This window comes from Limulus polyphemus, unplaced genomic scaffold (genome assembly GCF_000517525.1).
Source record: "Limulus polyphemus unplaced genomic scaffold, Limulus_polyphemus-2.1.2 Scaffold6982, whole genome shotgun sequence".
Lineage (NCBI taxonomy): Eukaryota > Metazoa > Arthropoda > Merostomata > Xiphosura > Limulidae > Limulus > Limulus polyphemus.
This window is the reverse complement of record NW_013672592.1, coordinates 11,764-26,101: the sequence shown is the minus strand read 5'-3', so window position 1 is coordinate 26,101 and position 14,338 is coordinate 11,764. Positions and strand designations below refer to the sequence as shown.

The 14,338-nt window shown below is 31.2% G+C and overlaps 1 protein-coding gene across 1 annotated transcript in view; it reads right to left on the bottom strand.

The window, feature by feature from the left end:
• LOC106474240 (pyruvate dehydrogenase protein X component, mitochondrial-like) overlaps positions 1–12,615 on the bottom strand; it is a 26,709-nt gene extending 14,094 nt beyond the window's left edge. The window contains exons 1-6 of the mRNA XM_013934928.2: positions 12,442–12,615; positions 11,023–11,106; positions 9,445–9,545; positions 6,370–6,572; positions 5,349–5,444; positions 455–644 (exon numbers count right to left, since the gene is read on the bottom strand). Coding sequence (XP_013790382.1) covers positions 455–644; positions 5,349–5,444; positions 6,370–6,572; positions 9,445–9,545; positions 11,023–11,106; positions 12,442–12,589 — 822 coding nt within the window. The 5' untranslated portion in view covers positions 12,590–12,615. The remainder of the gene's footprint in view (positions 1–454; positions 645–5,348; positions 5,445–6,369; positions 6,573–9,444; positions 9,546–11,022; positions 11,107–12,441) is intronic.
• Between the last annotated feature and the right edge of the window lie 1,723 nt (positions 12,616–14,338).

The following is a 14,338-nucleotide window of genomic DNA, read 5'->3' as shown; positions in this document are numbered from 1 at the left end:
AACAGGTGAGCTACCTGAAGAATATAAACGGATGAGGTACCTTATGAATATAAACAGGTGAGCTACCTGAAGAATATAAACGGGTGAGGTACCTTAGGAATATAAACAGGTGAGCTACCTGAAGAATATAAACAGGTGAGGTACCTTAGGAATATAAACAGGTGAGGTACCCAAGGAATATAGACAGGTGAGCTACCTGAAGAATATTAACAGGTGAGGTACCTTACAAATATACAGGTGAGCTACCTGAAGAATATAAACAGGTGAGGTACCTTAGGAATATAAACAGGTGAGCTACCTTACAAATATAAACAGGTGAGGTACCTGAAGAATATAAACAGGTGAGGTACCTTAGGAATATAAACAAGTGATCTACCTGAAGAATATAAACGGGTGAGGTACCTTAGAAATATAAACAGGTGAGCTACCTGAAGAATATAAACAGGTGACTTACCTTAGACCATGCTAATGCATTGGCAATAGTTGACTTTGAATCAGTCAATGGGATGTCTACATACTCTTCTTCCCTCCCACTAGGGGGTGCCATCATTTTCCGAGGGGGCAAAGTAGCTTTAACTACAGGACTGGTTTCTGTTGGTGCCTTAGGTTTCAAGTTCTGCTTCTTTATATATTCCAGTACATCACTAATCAACAGAGTACAAAAATAACCACACAGTCTTTGGAAACAAAAAATCTGTGATAGTCTTTACGTATCATGTAAGTAAAGTATATCCTATTCTTTCTTTAATGTTACTTTCACAAACAGTACCGGTTAGTTGACTTAATATATCTATTTTTATCATTAGCAATCTTACGTTATTATATATTTTTATTATAAGGATTATTTTGTACTGTTGGCTTAGTATATGGATTTAGGACCGATCTAAATATCCTGATCTTGCAGAACCTCATAAGATATTATTGGGTTTAAGGCTTTAAACAACATTAAAAGTGAGAATATTCAACTGACGAATCAATGCAGTTTATAATTAAGAATGTAAGAACTGTATATCAAATTGGCTAAAAAAAAAAAAAACAGTGGAACGTTTTTTCCATTAATATTAACTTCTAATCAAAGCAAGCTACTTGTACAGACGACAGTTAAAAATTAAGCCAGTATTGAATATCACAAATGTGATGAAAATATGTTAAAAACTTTTTTAATTTTATTAATTTTTCCAGCTAGGCTTAAGCCAGCATGGTGTTTGTTTGTGTTTTTTGTTAGTAAGCACAAAGCTACACAATCTGTATTGCACCCACCGTGGGTATTGAAACCCAATTTTTACCATGATAAATATCCAGAAAAGATCATTAACGTAAGAGGTGCTTATCGTTATGTGAATATGATGTTTATTTTGATGAACTTTAGTAGAAAATTACTTGGAATAAAATATCTATCACTATCTACAGGAAATAAGAGAAACAATACGTCCTTGTTTCATGAAAAGTAAATTATGTTTTTAGAAGTAAAATTCCATTATAATAGAAAGTTCTCTATGTTGCAAAACTTTTACTACTAGTAGTTTTTTTGCAACCTTGCAATGCAATACTGAAGGTTTATTTTACATTGTGCGGTAACTCTCCAAAAATAAATTTATTCTGATGTAAGGAAAGAGTGATGCAAAAAGTCTATCAAGATGAAAGTATTAAAACAATCCCTAAACTCAAATGCTTTCAGACTGTGGATATTCTGAGAGTGGTTAGGTTTAGGGTTTTCACTGTTTGTTTTTTTACTCCATTCTTTTCTGATTCTACGTGTTTTTTAAAGTTACAAAATACTACAATAAAGTATCAAATATGATTCAACTTAATTTCGAAATATCAGGTTAAGATATGAAACTAATTCCTAAAAAAAAAGTGGAAACGAGGATGTCCGTAGAGAAATGGTAAAAGGTCCATAGGTGAACACAAAAACATTTTTCTCAACTAAGGAAAGGAAGCATGATTACAGTAGAGAATGGTTATTTGCAAAATTACTGATGACAAGGACATTAATGATAAGGCATGTTTGAATACAAAAAAACTCATCATATCAGTTAGTACACCAAAATGAGCTATTACATCCCCGGAAGTCACTAGATGAAAAATATTAACAGTGGAAGAATCAGTAAAAGATTATACCCACAAACAGGGAATGTTTGAATAGATCACTTTTCCAGCCCCAATGCAATTTTCAACTGAAAATGTTTCACAACAAATCTCTAGGAAATGTATATTTTATGTAAAACACATTAATCATGTTTTCAAGTAATCAGAAACTCATTATTTTATTCCCCTTTTTAAAATCCTTTACAGGAAGAGAACTCATTTATTTGGTTTAGGTCACTATAAATAAACATCCTCCTCCAATTTTGAAAAAAAAAAAACTAGCTATGGCCCTGAAGATGGTTTGTGCTCAAGAAAGACCCCCCCTCCTAAAAAAAAGGATTGTAAGGGTTTAATGATTAAGCAGAATAGAACATTAACAATTTATCAAAAGACTAAATGAAATCATAATGTGGATATCAAAGTCTTTAAACAATCCCTAGTATTGTCATTATGGGAGAAACTTAAATAAGACAGGCCTACAAATTTAAACTTCATAAAAGTTGTTTTGGTTTTAATAATGGATTTTTCATAATTCAGCTACGCGGATTTCGAAAATAATATTAAATTTTTTCTATCACGTAAGGATTTGTTTACAAATCAGGATAACAAAAAAAACTCCTACTTAGATCAAATTATTATTTCATTTACCACTATGAACATTTTTTATTATCATGTTTGGGTTCTAGAACGATCAATAGGACTCTCACATCGTGATTGGTCTAGAGAAATCTATAGCTAGTGGTTTCAACATTCTGAGGATAACAAAATGTGGACCCAATTTCAATGATTCCCTTATGTAAAAGTACATATGACATTTTGTGAAAAAATCTGTACGTGATGGTAAAAAATGGATATCATTTTCAGATTCAGCGTACAGGAATTACTGCGGAACATGTAAAAATTCCAAGACAATAAACCGTCGCAGGCCTGTGTAATTGTCTGTTTTGATGATATGAATCTGTCAGGGTTGGAAAACACAAATTCAGTGGAGTAGGTTGGTCGAATATCAGTAATCTATCAAACAGCAAATTCACGAGACATACCAGATTTGGATTAACATATTATATACTACGGAAAATCCATAGCTAAATAACATCAGTTCAACTACGTAGTTCCCAAGGACCAGTGAATAATCTGGTATAAGAACACAATCCATGGAAATGGTCCATCTTTATGGTCCATAAAGATTACAGCTATAAAACTTTAAGAACTTCTTATGAAAAAAAAAAAAAAAGAGGAAAAAAATTGAATTTTGAAATAATCTAGTGTTAAAATAGTTAATTATAATAAAATGGAACAAGAAACTGAGTGTAATCAGATGACTTTATAACCTTAAATTTTACAAGCCCAAGTGGTTGCATTTAGAATACAATGCTTGTCCAATCAATCTCTTATCTCTATAAAACACATGGAAGTAAAACTGATACACTATGTCTCTCTGAACAAAATGATGAAGCACGTGAAAACTCTAAATATATACGTAACCAAACTTATCTCATGTTTGGTTTGGGAATTCTGACCTGGACAAGGATCAATGTAAAAAACAAGGCTATGGTTGGCTTTATATTATATTGTTCTATTGTTTGGCATGTTCTTTTGTATTATTTGGTATAAATTATGCAAAATATAGTTGAGGTAACAATAAAAAATTACTTTGCTTATCCTACAGGCTACGCTCACTTTGACACAAGTTTACAAACAAAATTTTCAACATAAACTCTGAAAATACAGTTGGCATAATATACAAATAACATTTAACAGAAATTATGCTGATTGATAACAAATGCTGACTAACATACTGATTAGCTTACAGAAGCCTAACTCTTAATTATTTAATCAATCTTCTATTGATCATTCACACAGTCAACATTTCACTGAATTCTCAATCACTACTCAACAACTTGTCAATAGATACTTCACAAACTTCTAGTATTTATAAACAATGTACTCTTATCGAGATATTAGTCAAAGTTACTAGATTCTTGATGTCATCATGAACTTTCTAGGTATTCTTGGACTAATTTTATGAACTTACTAGAACTTAACATCAAGCACCCTCTAGCTAATATTTAAATTAAAACATTAAAAATATAGCTTACAACAATACCTATGGCTTCATGTTTATTTTAGTATTTCAAACAGCTTGTCTGCTGAATAATGTAAAAAAATAAACAATAGTAGCATCAATGTTACTTATTCTTAAAATACTATTTAAATATAGGTTTACTGGGCAACAGTTTGTTCGTCATTAAGCACAAAGTTACACAACTGACGTGCTCTCCCACCTTGGGTATCAAAACCCAAGTTTTAGCACCATGAGCCCTCAAACTTACTGCTGAGCCATTGGGTGTGGGAGGGAGGGGGAGTAAAGAATAATTAAAAATACCATATATATAATACAGAATTTAGGATAGAGAAATATGAGTCTAGTTATTCTGAAAAGAACATGTAACACAACTATTAAAACCCCTCAGCATTTAAACAAGAAATTATCATACAGAATGTTCCACTTTAACGAGTTGACCACAAGCCCTAAATCTTTTATTACTTGAGAAACAAAATAAAAATAAAAACTCAGAAAAGCTCTCTTTCATGATGTATTGTTTGTTTTTAGGCCCAATGATCAAAAGCTCTCTGATCCATCATACTTCAGTGAAACATGTTGGAGACAGAAAAAACCCAAGACATCCAATAATGCACAAGAAGTGGATATAAGTAAAGTACAGCTATTCCTATGTACAAAAGAGCCTGACATAGCACCATGTCAGTTAAAGCACAGAGCCTGAAATAGGGACATTTAATAAAAGACAGGAAACAGCTATCTTACTGGAATACAAGCATAACCAAAAGTTCCACGACATATAAAAAAATAGAAACACATGCTTGTAGTAAATTTACTCATAATGAATTTTTAGATTACAGTAAATTTATAATACATAAAACAACCTGAGCCAAAATCCAATGTAAACTGGCTGCAAATATTTAATAAAAGATTAATCGAAGAAAAGATAAAGTTGAAAGAGAACCTAGCCTACTCTAGGAGGTTAAAAACCTACTAGTACTTGGAAAACTCTCTCCAATAATGAATATATTGTAAAAGCTAATAAGTTACATTTAGTTTTTTAATTATATTCAGTGGATTTAGTTTTTAAGATCTATAAATGTATATTAAGGTTTTAAAACATAAATAACCTGTATAGCTAAGTTTTTCATGAAACAAAACTAAGATATACTTGCTCTATATACTGTTTGGAACTCACCCCTTTATAATGTTATCGTGTGGACCAGAAGGAGGTACTTGACTAGATTCAAGTCCGTAAAGCTCAAGTAATCCTCTTACTGCAGGTCCTATCATACTAAGAAAAATAAACACGCTTATCTTAGATGATGTGCAAACAGAGTTCTCTAAAAACTTCTCATAAATTTTTATTACATTAAATGAATATTGATTTCTCACACTGTGGGTGTTGTGTTTGAAGGTTTCTATACAATTTTATTTATCATGCAAAACACATTTATCACCAAATGTGTATTGTTACATTAATTTACAGAATAAATAAAATAAATACATACTGGTTTAAAGAAATAAGTTTAAAGTCATCCATACATTATCAAGAGTAACAAACACAAAAAAACGACATTTGTTTGGCATAATGAAAGGTAAAATATTTATATTACTTACAGTCGACTAGTTCTGGTAACACAATTACCATCATTAGGGTCTAATATCAACACTTTTATTATTATTTTCACAAATATACAGAAATACACACTCATTTTTCAATACAATAATTAATACAGTTCTCTGCTTTTAAGCTATCAGATGAAACTTTTTCAAAACCACATAAAACAGTAATTTGAATGACCAGAGACAGTGGTACTGAAAGAGTTAATAGATTAACATGCTAGCATTCATTAACCAAACATGCAAAACTTGTAGGGCTACAACAATTAACATTTATCCCATTAACATTCCCTAACTGACCGTGTAAAATACATGTAACTAAAACAATTAATGGACCAATACCAACATTCTTTAGAAACCAGTGCACAACACATGGGGGTTACAAAAAGTTAACGGATTTATAAACTGATTAACTTCACAAACCCAATAACATTAACACTGCTCCCCATACGGACAGGTGGAGACTGATGGTAAAGAACAAACAAGGTATCCACTTCTAGTAATGGTTGTATGAAATTAACAAAAGACTTTAAAGTTTGCTTAAAAACAATTTTATTTATAGATATATCATGCACATTAAATATAACATTTCATACCTTAGCTTAGAGACCTTTGGAGAAGTTGCAAGTTTCCTGGGAGGTTCAGGGTCTGTTGTTTTAACAGTTGTTGTTGTTTCACTGGTTGAAGATGTGTCTTGAGTTCCTACATCAGGAATTTCTACATCCTTCCAGTCTTCACCTTCACTGACCATCAAAGCAATACAGGTCCCAACCTTAATGTCCTTAGTGTCTGCTGGAATCTACAAGTTTTTTATTTTTAACATGTTAATCATCTTAACAGAATATTTTCACACTATTCCTGAAAATCTGTTGCAAAAGGAAGTATAGATCTGTAAAATTTGAAAATTAAGCACACACAGTCATCTGATTATTGTATTAATAAGAAACTTGTATAGTTTGTATGTTGAAAGATGGGTGTAGTTACCTTCCAACAGTAAATTGACCTTTATTGACCATAGTAGAATGCCACCAGAATCAAAACCATTTGTGACAAGAGGTGAAAAATGATTAAATTAAGTTTGGGAAACTGTTTAAGCAAAATAAACAAAAATACAATTTATTTATTAAAACAAAACTGCTGGAAACTGAACATAACACAGTAGTTTAACTGAGCTGGGTTGGAATTGTTGAACTGTGGCTTAAAACTAGTTTACATACAGTCAGTGACCGTAGCACTAATTCCACGAAAGGAAAATGCAAACCAGACTTCGTAACTCTTCTTGAGTTTCACACCTTATAAATGAATCTCTAAAAGTGTCAAAATCACTTTTACGATTCACATTCCCTCAATATCTTGGCCAATAACATAAAAATATTCTGTGAATTTGATATTATTTCACATACAAATAGCTTGATATAGAGTTTAATGTTATCTACAATACAGCTTCTCTAAAAGACAGTATATAACAATCCTCACTGAGTCCTGCCATAGAGAATAATACCTAAAGCTAATTTCCTGCTTAACTGATACATAATTTATTGGGTTCTGATTTACTATACTAAATACAAAAACTAAAATAGAATAGGATATATATATGTGTGTGCGCGTGTGTATGTGTGTGTGTGCGCACGTGCACAAGCCACAGAGCAAATGGCATATATCTTGAAATTTACTCATTTAAAGAAACTTATTATCTTGTTAAATTACAGAAAAGTAAGATATTAGTTAAAAATGAAGAAGAATGTCTTGTATTTTTGGAAAATCAAGTAAAAATGATACTGCTCAAGAAAATCAAGTAAAAGTGATACTACTCAGGAAAATCAAGTAAAATCGATACTACTCAGGAAAATCAAGTAAAATCGATACTACTCAGGAAAATCAAGTAAAAGGGATACTGCTCAGGAAAATCAAGTAAAAGTGATACTGCTCAGGAAAATCAAGTAAAAGTGATATTACTCAGGAAAATCAAGTAAAATCGATACTATTCAGGGAAATCAAGTAAAAGGGATACTGCTCAGGAAAATCAAGTAAAAGTGATACTACTCAGGAAAATCAAGTAAAAGTGATACTGCTCAGGAAAATCAAGTAAAATCGATACTACTCAGGGAAATCAAGTAAAAGGGATACTGCTCAGGAAAATCAAGTTAAATCGATACTACTCAGGAAAATCAAGTAAAAGTGATACTGCTCAGGAAAATCAAGTAAAAGTGATAAAGTGATACTGCTCAGGAAAATCAAGTAAAAGTGATACTGCTCAGGAAAATCAAGTAAAATCGATACTACTCAGGGAAATCAAGTAAAAGGGATACTGCTCAGGAAAATCAAGTAAATTATCGATTTTACTTCATTTTCCTGAGCAGTATCATTTACTTGATTTCCTGAGTAGTATCGATTTTACTTCATTTTCCTGAGCAGTATCACTTTTACTTGATTTTCCTGAGCAGTATCACTTTTACTTGATTTTCCTGAGTAGTATCGGTAGTATCGATTTTACTTGATTTTCCTGAGCAGTATCACTTTTACTTGATTTTCCTGAGTAGTCAGGAAAATCAAGTAGAAATGATACTGCTCATAATAAGAAAATTTACTCTTTCTTAAGCCTGCATTAAATAGAATATATGATACTTTAGGTTTTGGTCTCTACAGAATGATATCACAATCTGCTCAGAAATTACCATAAAAATACTGTAACTACATATTTTTGATACACAACACAAGACTGTTGAACACTCGTCTACAGCTTTGCCATAGGAAGCACTTTTGGAGTGGTCAGGCCATTGCCACAGCTAAACAATGTGACACATAATGTATGAAAAGCATGCCATTGCTATAGGGGTCTGGGGGCATGCCCCTTCAGAAAATTTTTAACTGTAAATACTACATAAACACAACGTAATGTACTGAATTGAAAGAAGTAAGTTTAATATGTAAGTTGTGCCTATAGAAAAAGTGTTCAGGCCATGGCCTGACTTGCCTTACCACTTCCTATGGCCGTGTACAAATAGTGGGCCTTAGCAATGTATTGACCCCAAAAATCCATCTCTATTAGGTGTCATCATTTTCTGACATATAAGACAGAAATCTCAGGGGTTATAAATCTTTGTTTCTAAACATACAACTAGCAGTGTGCTTATCATTACCTTTTCTGTGCACCAAAGATTTAGACTTAAATTAAACAAAGAGTTAAAGTAGATCATGGAATAAAAAATAATCAATCAAACTATTTTCATTATACTCAATTATAAAATGATGTCATCATTTAACCTGCTGTAAGTATATATATATATATATATATAATGATCTTATACAAGAGTGTAGTCAGGGAATGGCAAACAACAACCCCAAAATTCTTTCTTCGGATTTTTAAAAATAAATACTAGATCGTCAGGTAAGTCGCGTAAATTCTTTGTGTAGAAGAAAAGGTCCACAATTTTTTGGAAAAAGACACCCCCCCCCCTCACACATACAATAGAACTGGCTACACCCCTGTACTATCAGTGTATCTAAAAATAAATCACATTAGAATGAAACACAGTAGAATGATTAGTAATCAAACCATAGGAATAAATGTGAATCACACATTCTCAATACAAATGAATGTCAGGATTTCTCTATCGTAAAAGTATATTTAAATTGGGCTTAGCATAAATATTTCATGAAATTTTCTTTACCAGAATTTTTGCGAGAGTTCCATCATCATCTACTTCATATCCAACGACAGCCTTATCAGTTTGAATTTCACAAATTAGGTCTCCTGCCATTACAGAATCTCCTGTAATTATTCATTTATTCAATGTAGGTGGCACTAGTGAAGAAACTTATATAAATAACATAATGTTTCTCTTGATGAACAAACAATAAACAACTTTTCTGCAATACATCTAAAAGCTTGTTCAAATAACGTACTTCATGACCAATAATATAAAAATTAAATAAACAAAGATATATGACTGACTAGATTTTATATTACAAAAGAAATTGTTAGTGCTAATAGCACAGTAGTTATCAAATAAATGGATCTTACTGTGTATTATTTTAAAGTAATACAAACTTACTGTAATGCAGCTGATGACGTTATGGATACAAGATGGGAAGATTAATTAATACCGATGTTCAAGTTATTGTTTTTATTATCTTATACAGTATTTAATTATTAAAGATTATTCTAAGACCTAACTCATGACTAAGGATATTGACTTATTGGTAAGGGTACAAGAAAGAGTTACTAGGATGACTCCAATTATGGAAAGGTTACCATATGGGTAAGGCTAAGGTCTCTTAACTAATTTTTCTCCTGAGAGAAAATGGGTAAGAATTGATCTTACTGATATTGGCAAGATTATCTGGGAGAACAATAGGATAAAGATCTTTGTGCTGAGTTATAAAGATAATAAGGACAAGAATATAACATGGAAAAGACATACTAGGCTTCAGTTAGGAGAGTTATATTTTTCTAATAGGGGATAGACTTATGGAAAAGTTTTTAACTGAAGTAGTTTAGAGTTTAGACTAACACTATACAATAGTTTAAGTGGGGAATAAGAATTTCCCCAAGAATAAAAGGTGGGTTCGATTTTTACTTTTCTTTTCCTTGGGGTGGGTGTGAAAAGTCAGCTTAGAAAGATTAAAGAGCCATTTGTTATCTCTATTTTACAAAGTATATACAATATAATTTATAATTATTCAAAAATACTTTTAGTTTTCTATAAAGTAAAAACTATATTTATTTAAAAAATATATCTTCAAACTAGAAAATAAATCTATTATGCAATTGAAAAACAAAACAACATACAAGACTCAAATTTGTTATCGACAAAATATACAACTTACATAAGACTGAAAATCTTTGAAGCATTCTTAAAATAATCTCTCTTCTTGCTATTTATAGTATAATAGTTATTATAAATAAGCAACTTTAGTATTAACAAAATTATTGAAAAATAAAACAGAAAAATACAAAAACGACACAGTTTTACATAAAATAATTATCAAATGATTATTTATGTCCAGAAGTTCAAATTAACAAGTGTTGTGTCTTTATCAAAAATACTACTTCTCACATGATTCTGAAAAATACAAAAAGATTTTCCTTTGATGTAAGATACATGACAGTTTTCAAGATAATTCCATCAAGTGAACACTCAAGATCTGGATGAGTTTCATGTGTATTACAAGTGTTCTAAAGCACTTGAGAGGAAATGAATTCCTTCCTTTACAGGAAAAACAAAACACAGTTAGGGATAACTTACCTTCATTTTTCATCCACTTGATTATAGTTCCTTCCGTCATAGTTGGGGAAAGTGATGGCATCTTTATTTCTAGTCCTTTTACTCCTAAATTAAAAAGTTTTATATTTTCAATACAAAAAAAGTGATAGTATCAACCATCTCAGTATTTTGAGTTCTATATCTACTCAATATATGCAAATTCATATTTTTTACAGTTGATTGTTAATGGGAGGGAGAAATTAATATATATTATTTTTAAAGCTAGTATAACAAAGAATCCAAGTTAAAGCATACAGAAATCCGTGGATATTTAAAAACATAGCTTGGGACAATATGTGCTTGACTACAATGTGAAATAAAACATCAAACTGTATAAAAAAGAATTAGCATCGTAATAGATTAAAGATCTCCACACTACATTCCATGTACAAGTTTTTATGTTAATGGTAGCCTGGGACAAATAAAAGACTGATTCAGCTCCAAACCCTTATCTGTTCATCTTGTCTAGGGGAAAAAAATTAACATTCATTACCTTTTGTCTGTCCACTGTTAGCAGATAATCATTTTATGTTTTTACATAAAATACTGATAAGAAATCTTAAGTTAAACTAACATTTTCTGGTACTTTATATTTGTATTAATTCACTGATGCATTGCTCTAGTATGTAAACTACTGGCTTTGGGTGAAATTGATTTTTTATTGGCATGTTGTTGACTGGTACTTAATAATACTTAAATCACTGTGATTATTAGATATTCCTTATGCAGATTTGTAATTTACTGTGCTTGTAGAAACGATCTCATTTCCTGGAGCAAACACCTTTATTTTCAAATGATTTGTTTAATGATTGAAATATCAGATCTGGACAAATGTGTCACAGTAATTTATTGTTGACTTTTTGTAACTTACACAAGATAACAGAAAAAATTTCAGTTCTTTATTTAAGATGATAGATGAAGTACTGTTTTCATAAATCTTCAGTTATTTTACATAATACTAAAAAACTTGTCTGGTTGTGCAAGTGAAAATTAGCATCTACTTACTCTACATATACAGACAACATGTGTATAAAGTATCATTAGGTCTTGATGTAGCAGTATACACCCAATGGTCAAACACTAACTTATATGTAACACTAACAGAGGAAACCAGCACGATGAAAACACTGCACATTACATTCAAAATATTATCATTGCTACATAAACAAAAACTCAATTTGGTCCAATAAATGAATTAATGTACAGAATTGGTTGTGCCTATATTTTATCCCTTTATTTTAGCCTTTGGAGTTTAATCATGGTGTCATTTGTAAAATAATAGTAATAGTATGAACGAAGTCCTCCAACTTCGAAAGTTCAAGTTATTAAAAAAAAAAAATAGACTCCCAAATTTCGGCAAATTTAATAATAATTGCTGGAAGAACTTCTTTATTTAATTACCTAAACACTGAAAACTTCTGTGAATCCAATGTTTGGAAAAACGAAATGGTGATAACCGCCATTCTACAGATCTTAACGCTCTGCAAATTCCAAAGTATTTCGGTGTTAAGCTATTTATCATTAACTTACTAACTAAGACTGCCGCCATGTTTCACCTTCACACTTTCGCCATCTAGTATTTGGATATTTTTAACCATACAGAATCATTGTAATTTCGTGTAACGGTTGTATTTATTCTTTAAAAGTAGATAGAAATGGAAATTGACTTGCATTAACAAATATCACAGAGCTGGTTGCACAAATACATTCATGAGACATGGTTAAAAGATTATTGGACATGTTTTTATTTATGTCAAAAAGCTAGATTTAACCCTTTGTATAATTTCAAGAGCTTCTATTTATGAATATAGCAACTTTAATATATATTGTTACGCCTCCGTTCGTTAGTTAATTTTCCGTAAAAATCCTTACCGAATAAACTTTTCCGATACAAGTAATTTCTTAAATAAAACTGGTTTATTGTTTTTGAATACAACTTTGCGATACACTTAATTTCAACAGTCGCGCTATAACAAACGCTATAATTCACAACGAACTTCTCACGTGCTCAACAATATTCTCTCTGTTCGTAGTTCAATTACTCATTACATTGCCTCAGTTCTTACTGGTTTATATATACAAGTCTACACTATATCTAGAAGGAACCCGATATTTAAGGAAGGGACGTGAATGTGCGAGAAGGACGTGGCGTGATACTAGTCACGTGACCTCCGCTGACGCAACACTATGTTTTTACAACTTATTTCAAAAACTATACTTACTTGTTATTGTAATACTGTTCTTACAGAATAGAATCTTGGTCGTGATGGGTATGCAGCTGAGTTTGATGGCTCAGCGGTAACTCAATGGGCCTTAACGTTAAAAATCGTGTTTCGATACCCACGGTGGGCAGAGTACAGATATCTCATTGTGTTTAATGTTTATGATTTACAATGGACAAACACAAAACAAACAATTCTTTAGGGATTATATAAGAAGTTTAGTTAGTGTTGACTTAGAGTTACTGCTTCTTTGTTTTTAGCAGGTATGAGACTAAGTTATTTTCATAGGGAAATTGAGAAAAATAAGTCCTGTTTCTTGTTCTGTTAACCATGAATGTTTTTATATAAAATGTTTATAGAGTTGGATGTTTATGGATGCTGCCAGCATGTTACAAGTAAATAGTATCATTGAATCTTAGTATACCCTATTCTTTCATTAATGTTAATTTTATTAACAGTATTTCATAGAACGTTTATATATATATATATTCTTATTATTTCATTTTTTATTATTTTACTTTTATTATAGAGATTGTTTTGCATTGTTAGCTTAATATGTGGAGTTAGGACTAACCTAAATATATTAAACTGGCTAAACCTCGTGAGATATTATTGGGTTTACGACCGAAAATATCGTTAATAGCAAAAGTACCCAACTGATAAAACAATACATTTTAATGTTTATAAATAAGAACGTAAAAACAGTATATTAATTAGCTATACTCATTACCAAAATCATTTTTATTTCGATCTAAGTACGTAGCTTGCTTTGAACAGAAATTAATATCACAAAAGTAAAGAATACAATGGTGTGTTTTGTTTGGTTGTTTCTTTAAAAAAAATTTGCGCAAAGCTACACAATGGAATATCTGCTCATAGCTGTCCTTCATTTTGAATTGATAGAATAAATGGAAGGCAGTTATTCAACACCACCCACCGCCAGCTCTTAGGCTGCTCTTGTATGATCCATTAGAAATACAGACATGTTAAGTTATTTTCTGCTCTTTCTATTAAGATCCTCAAAACAACTCTACAAAATTTCTACAACTTTGAAAGCTTATAGTTGATTTTAGACA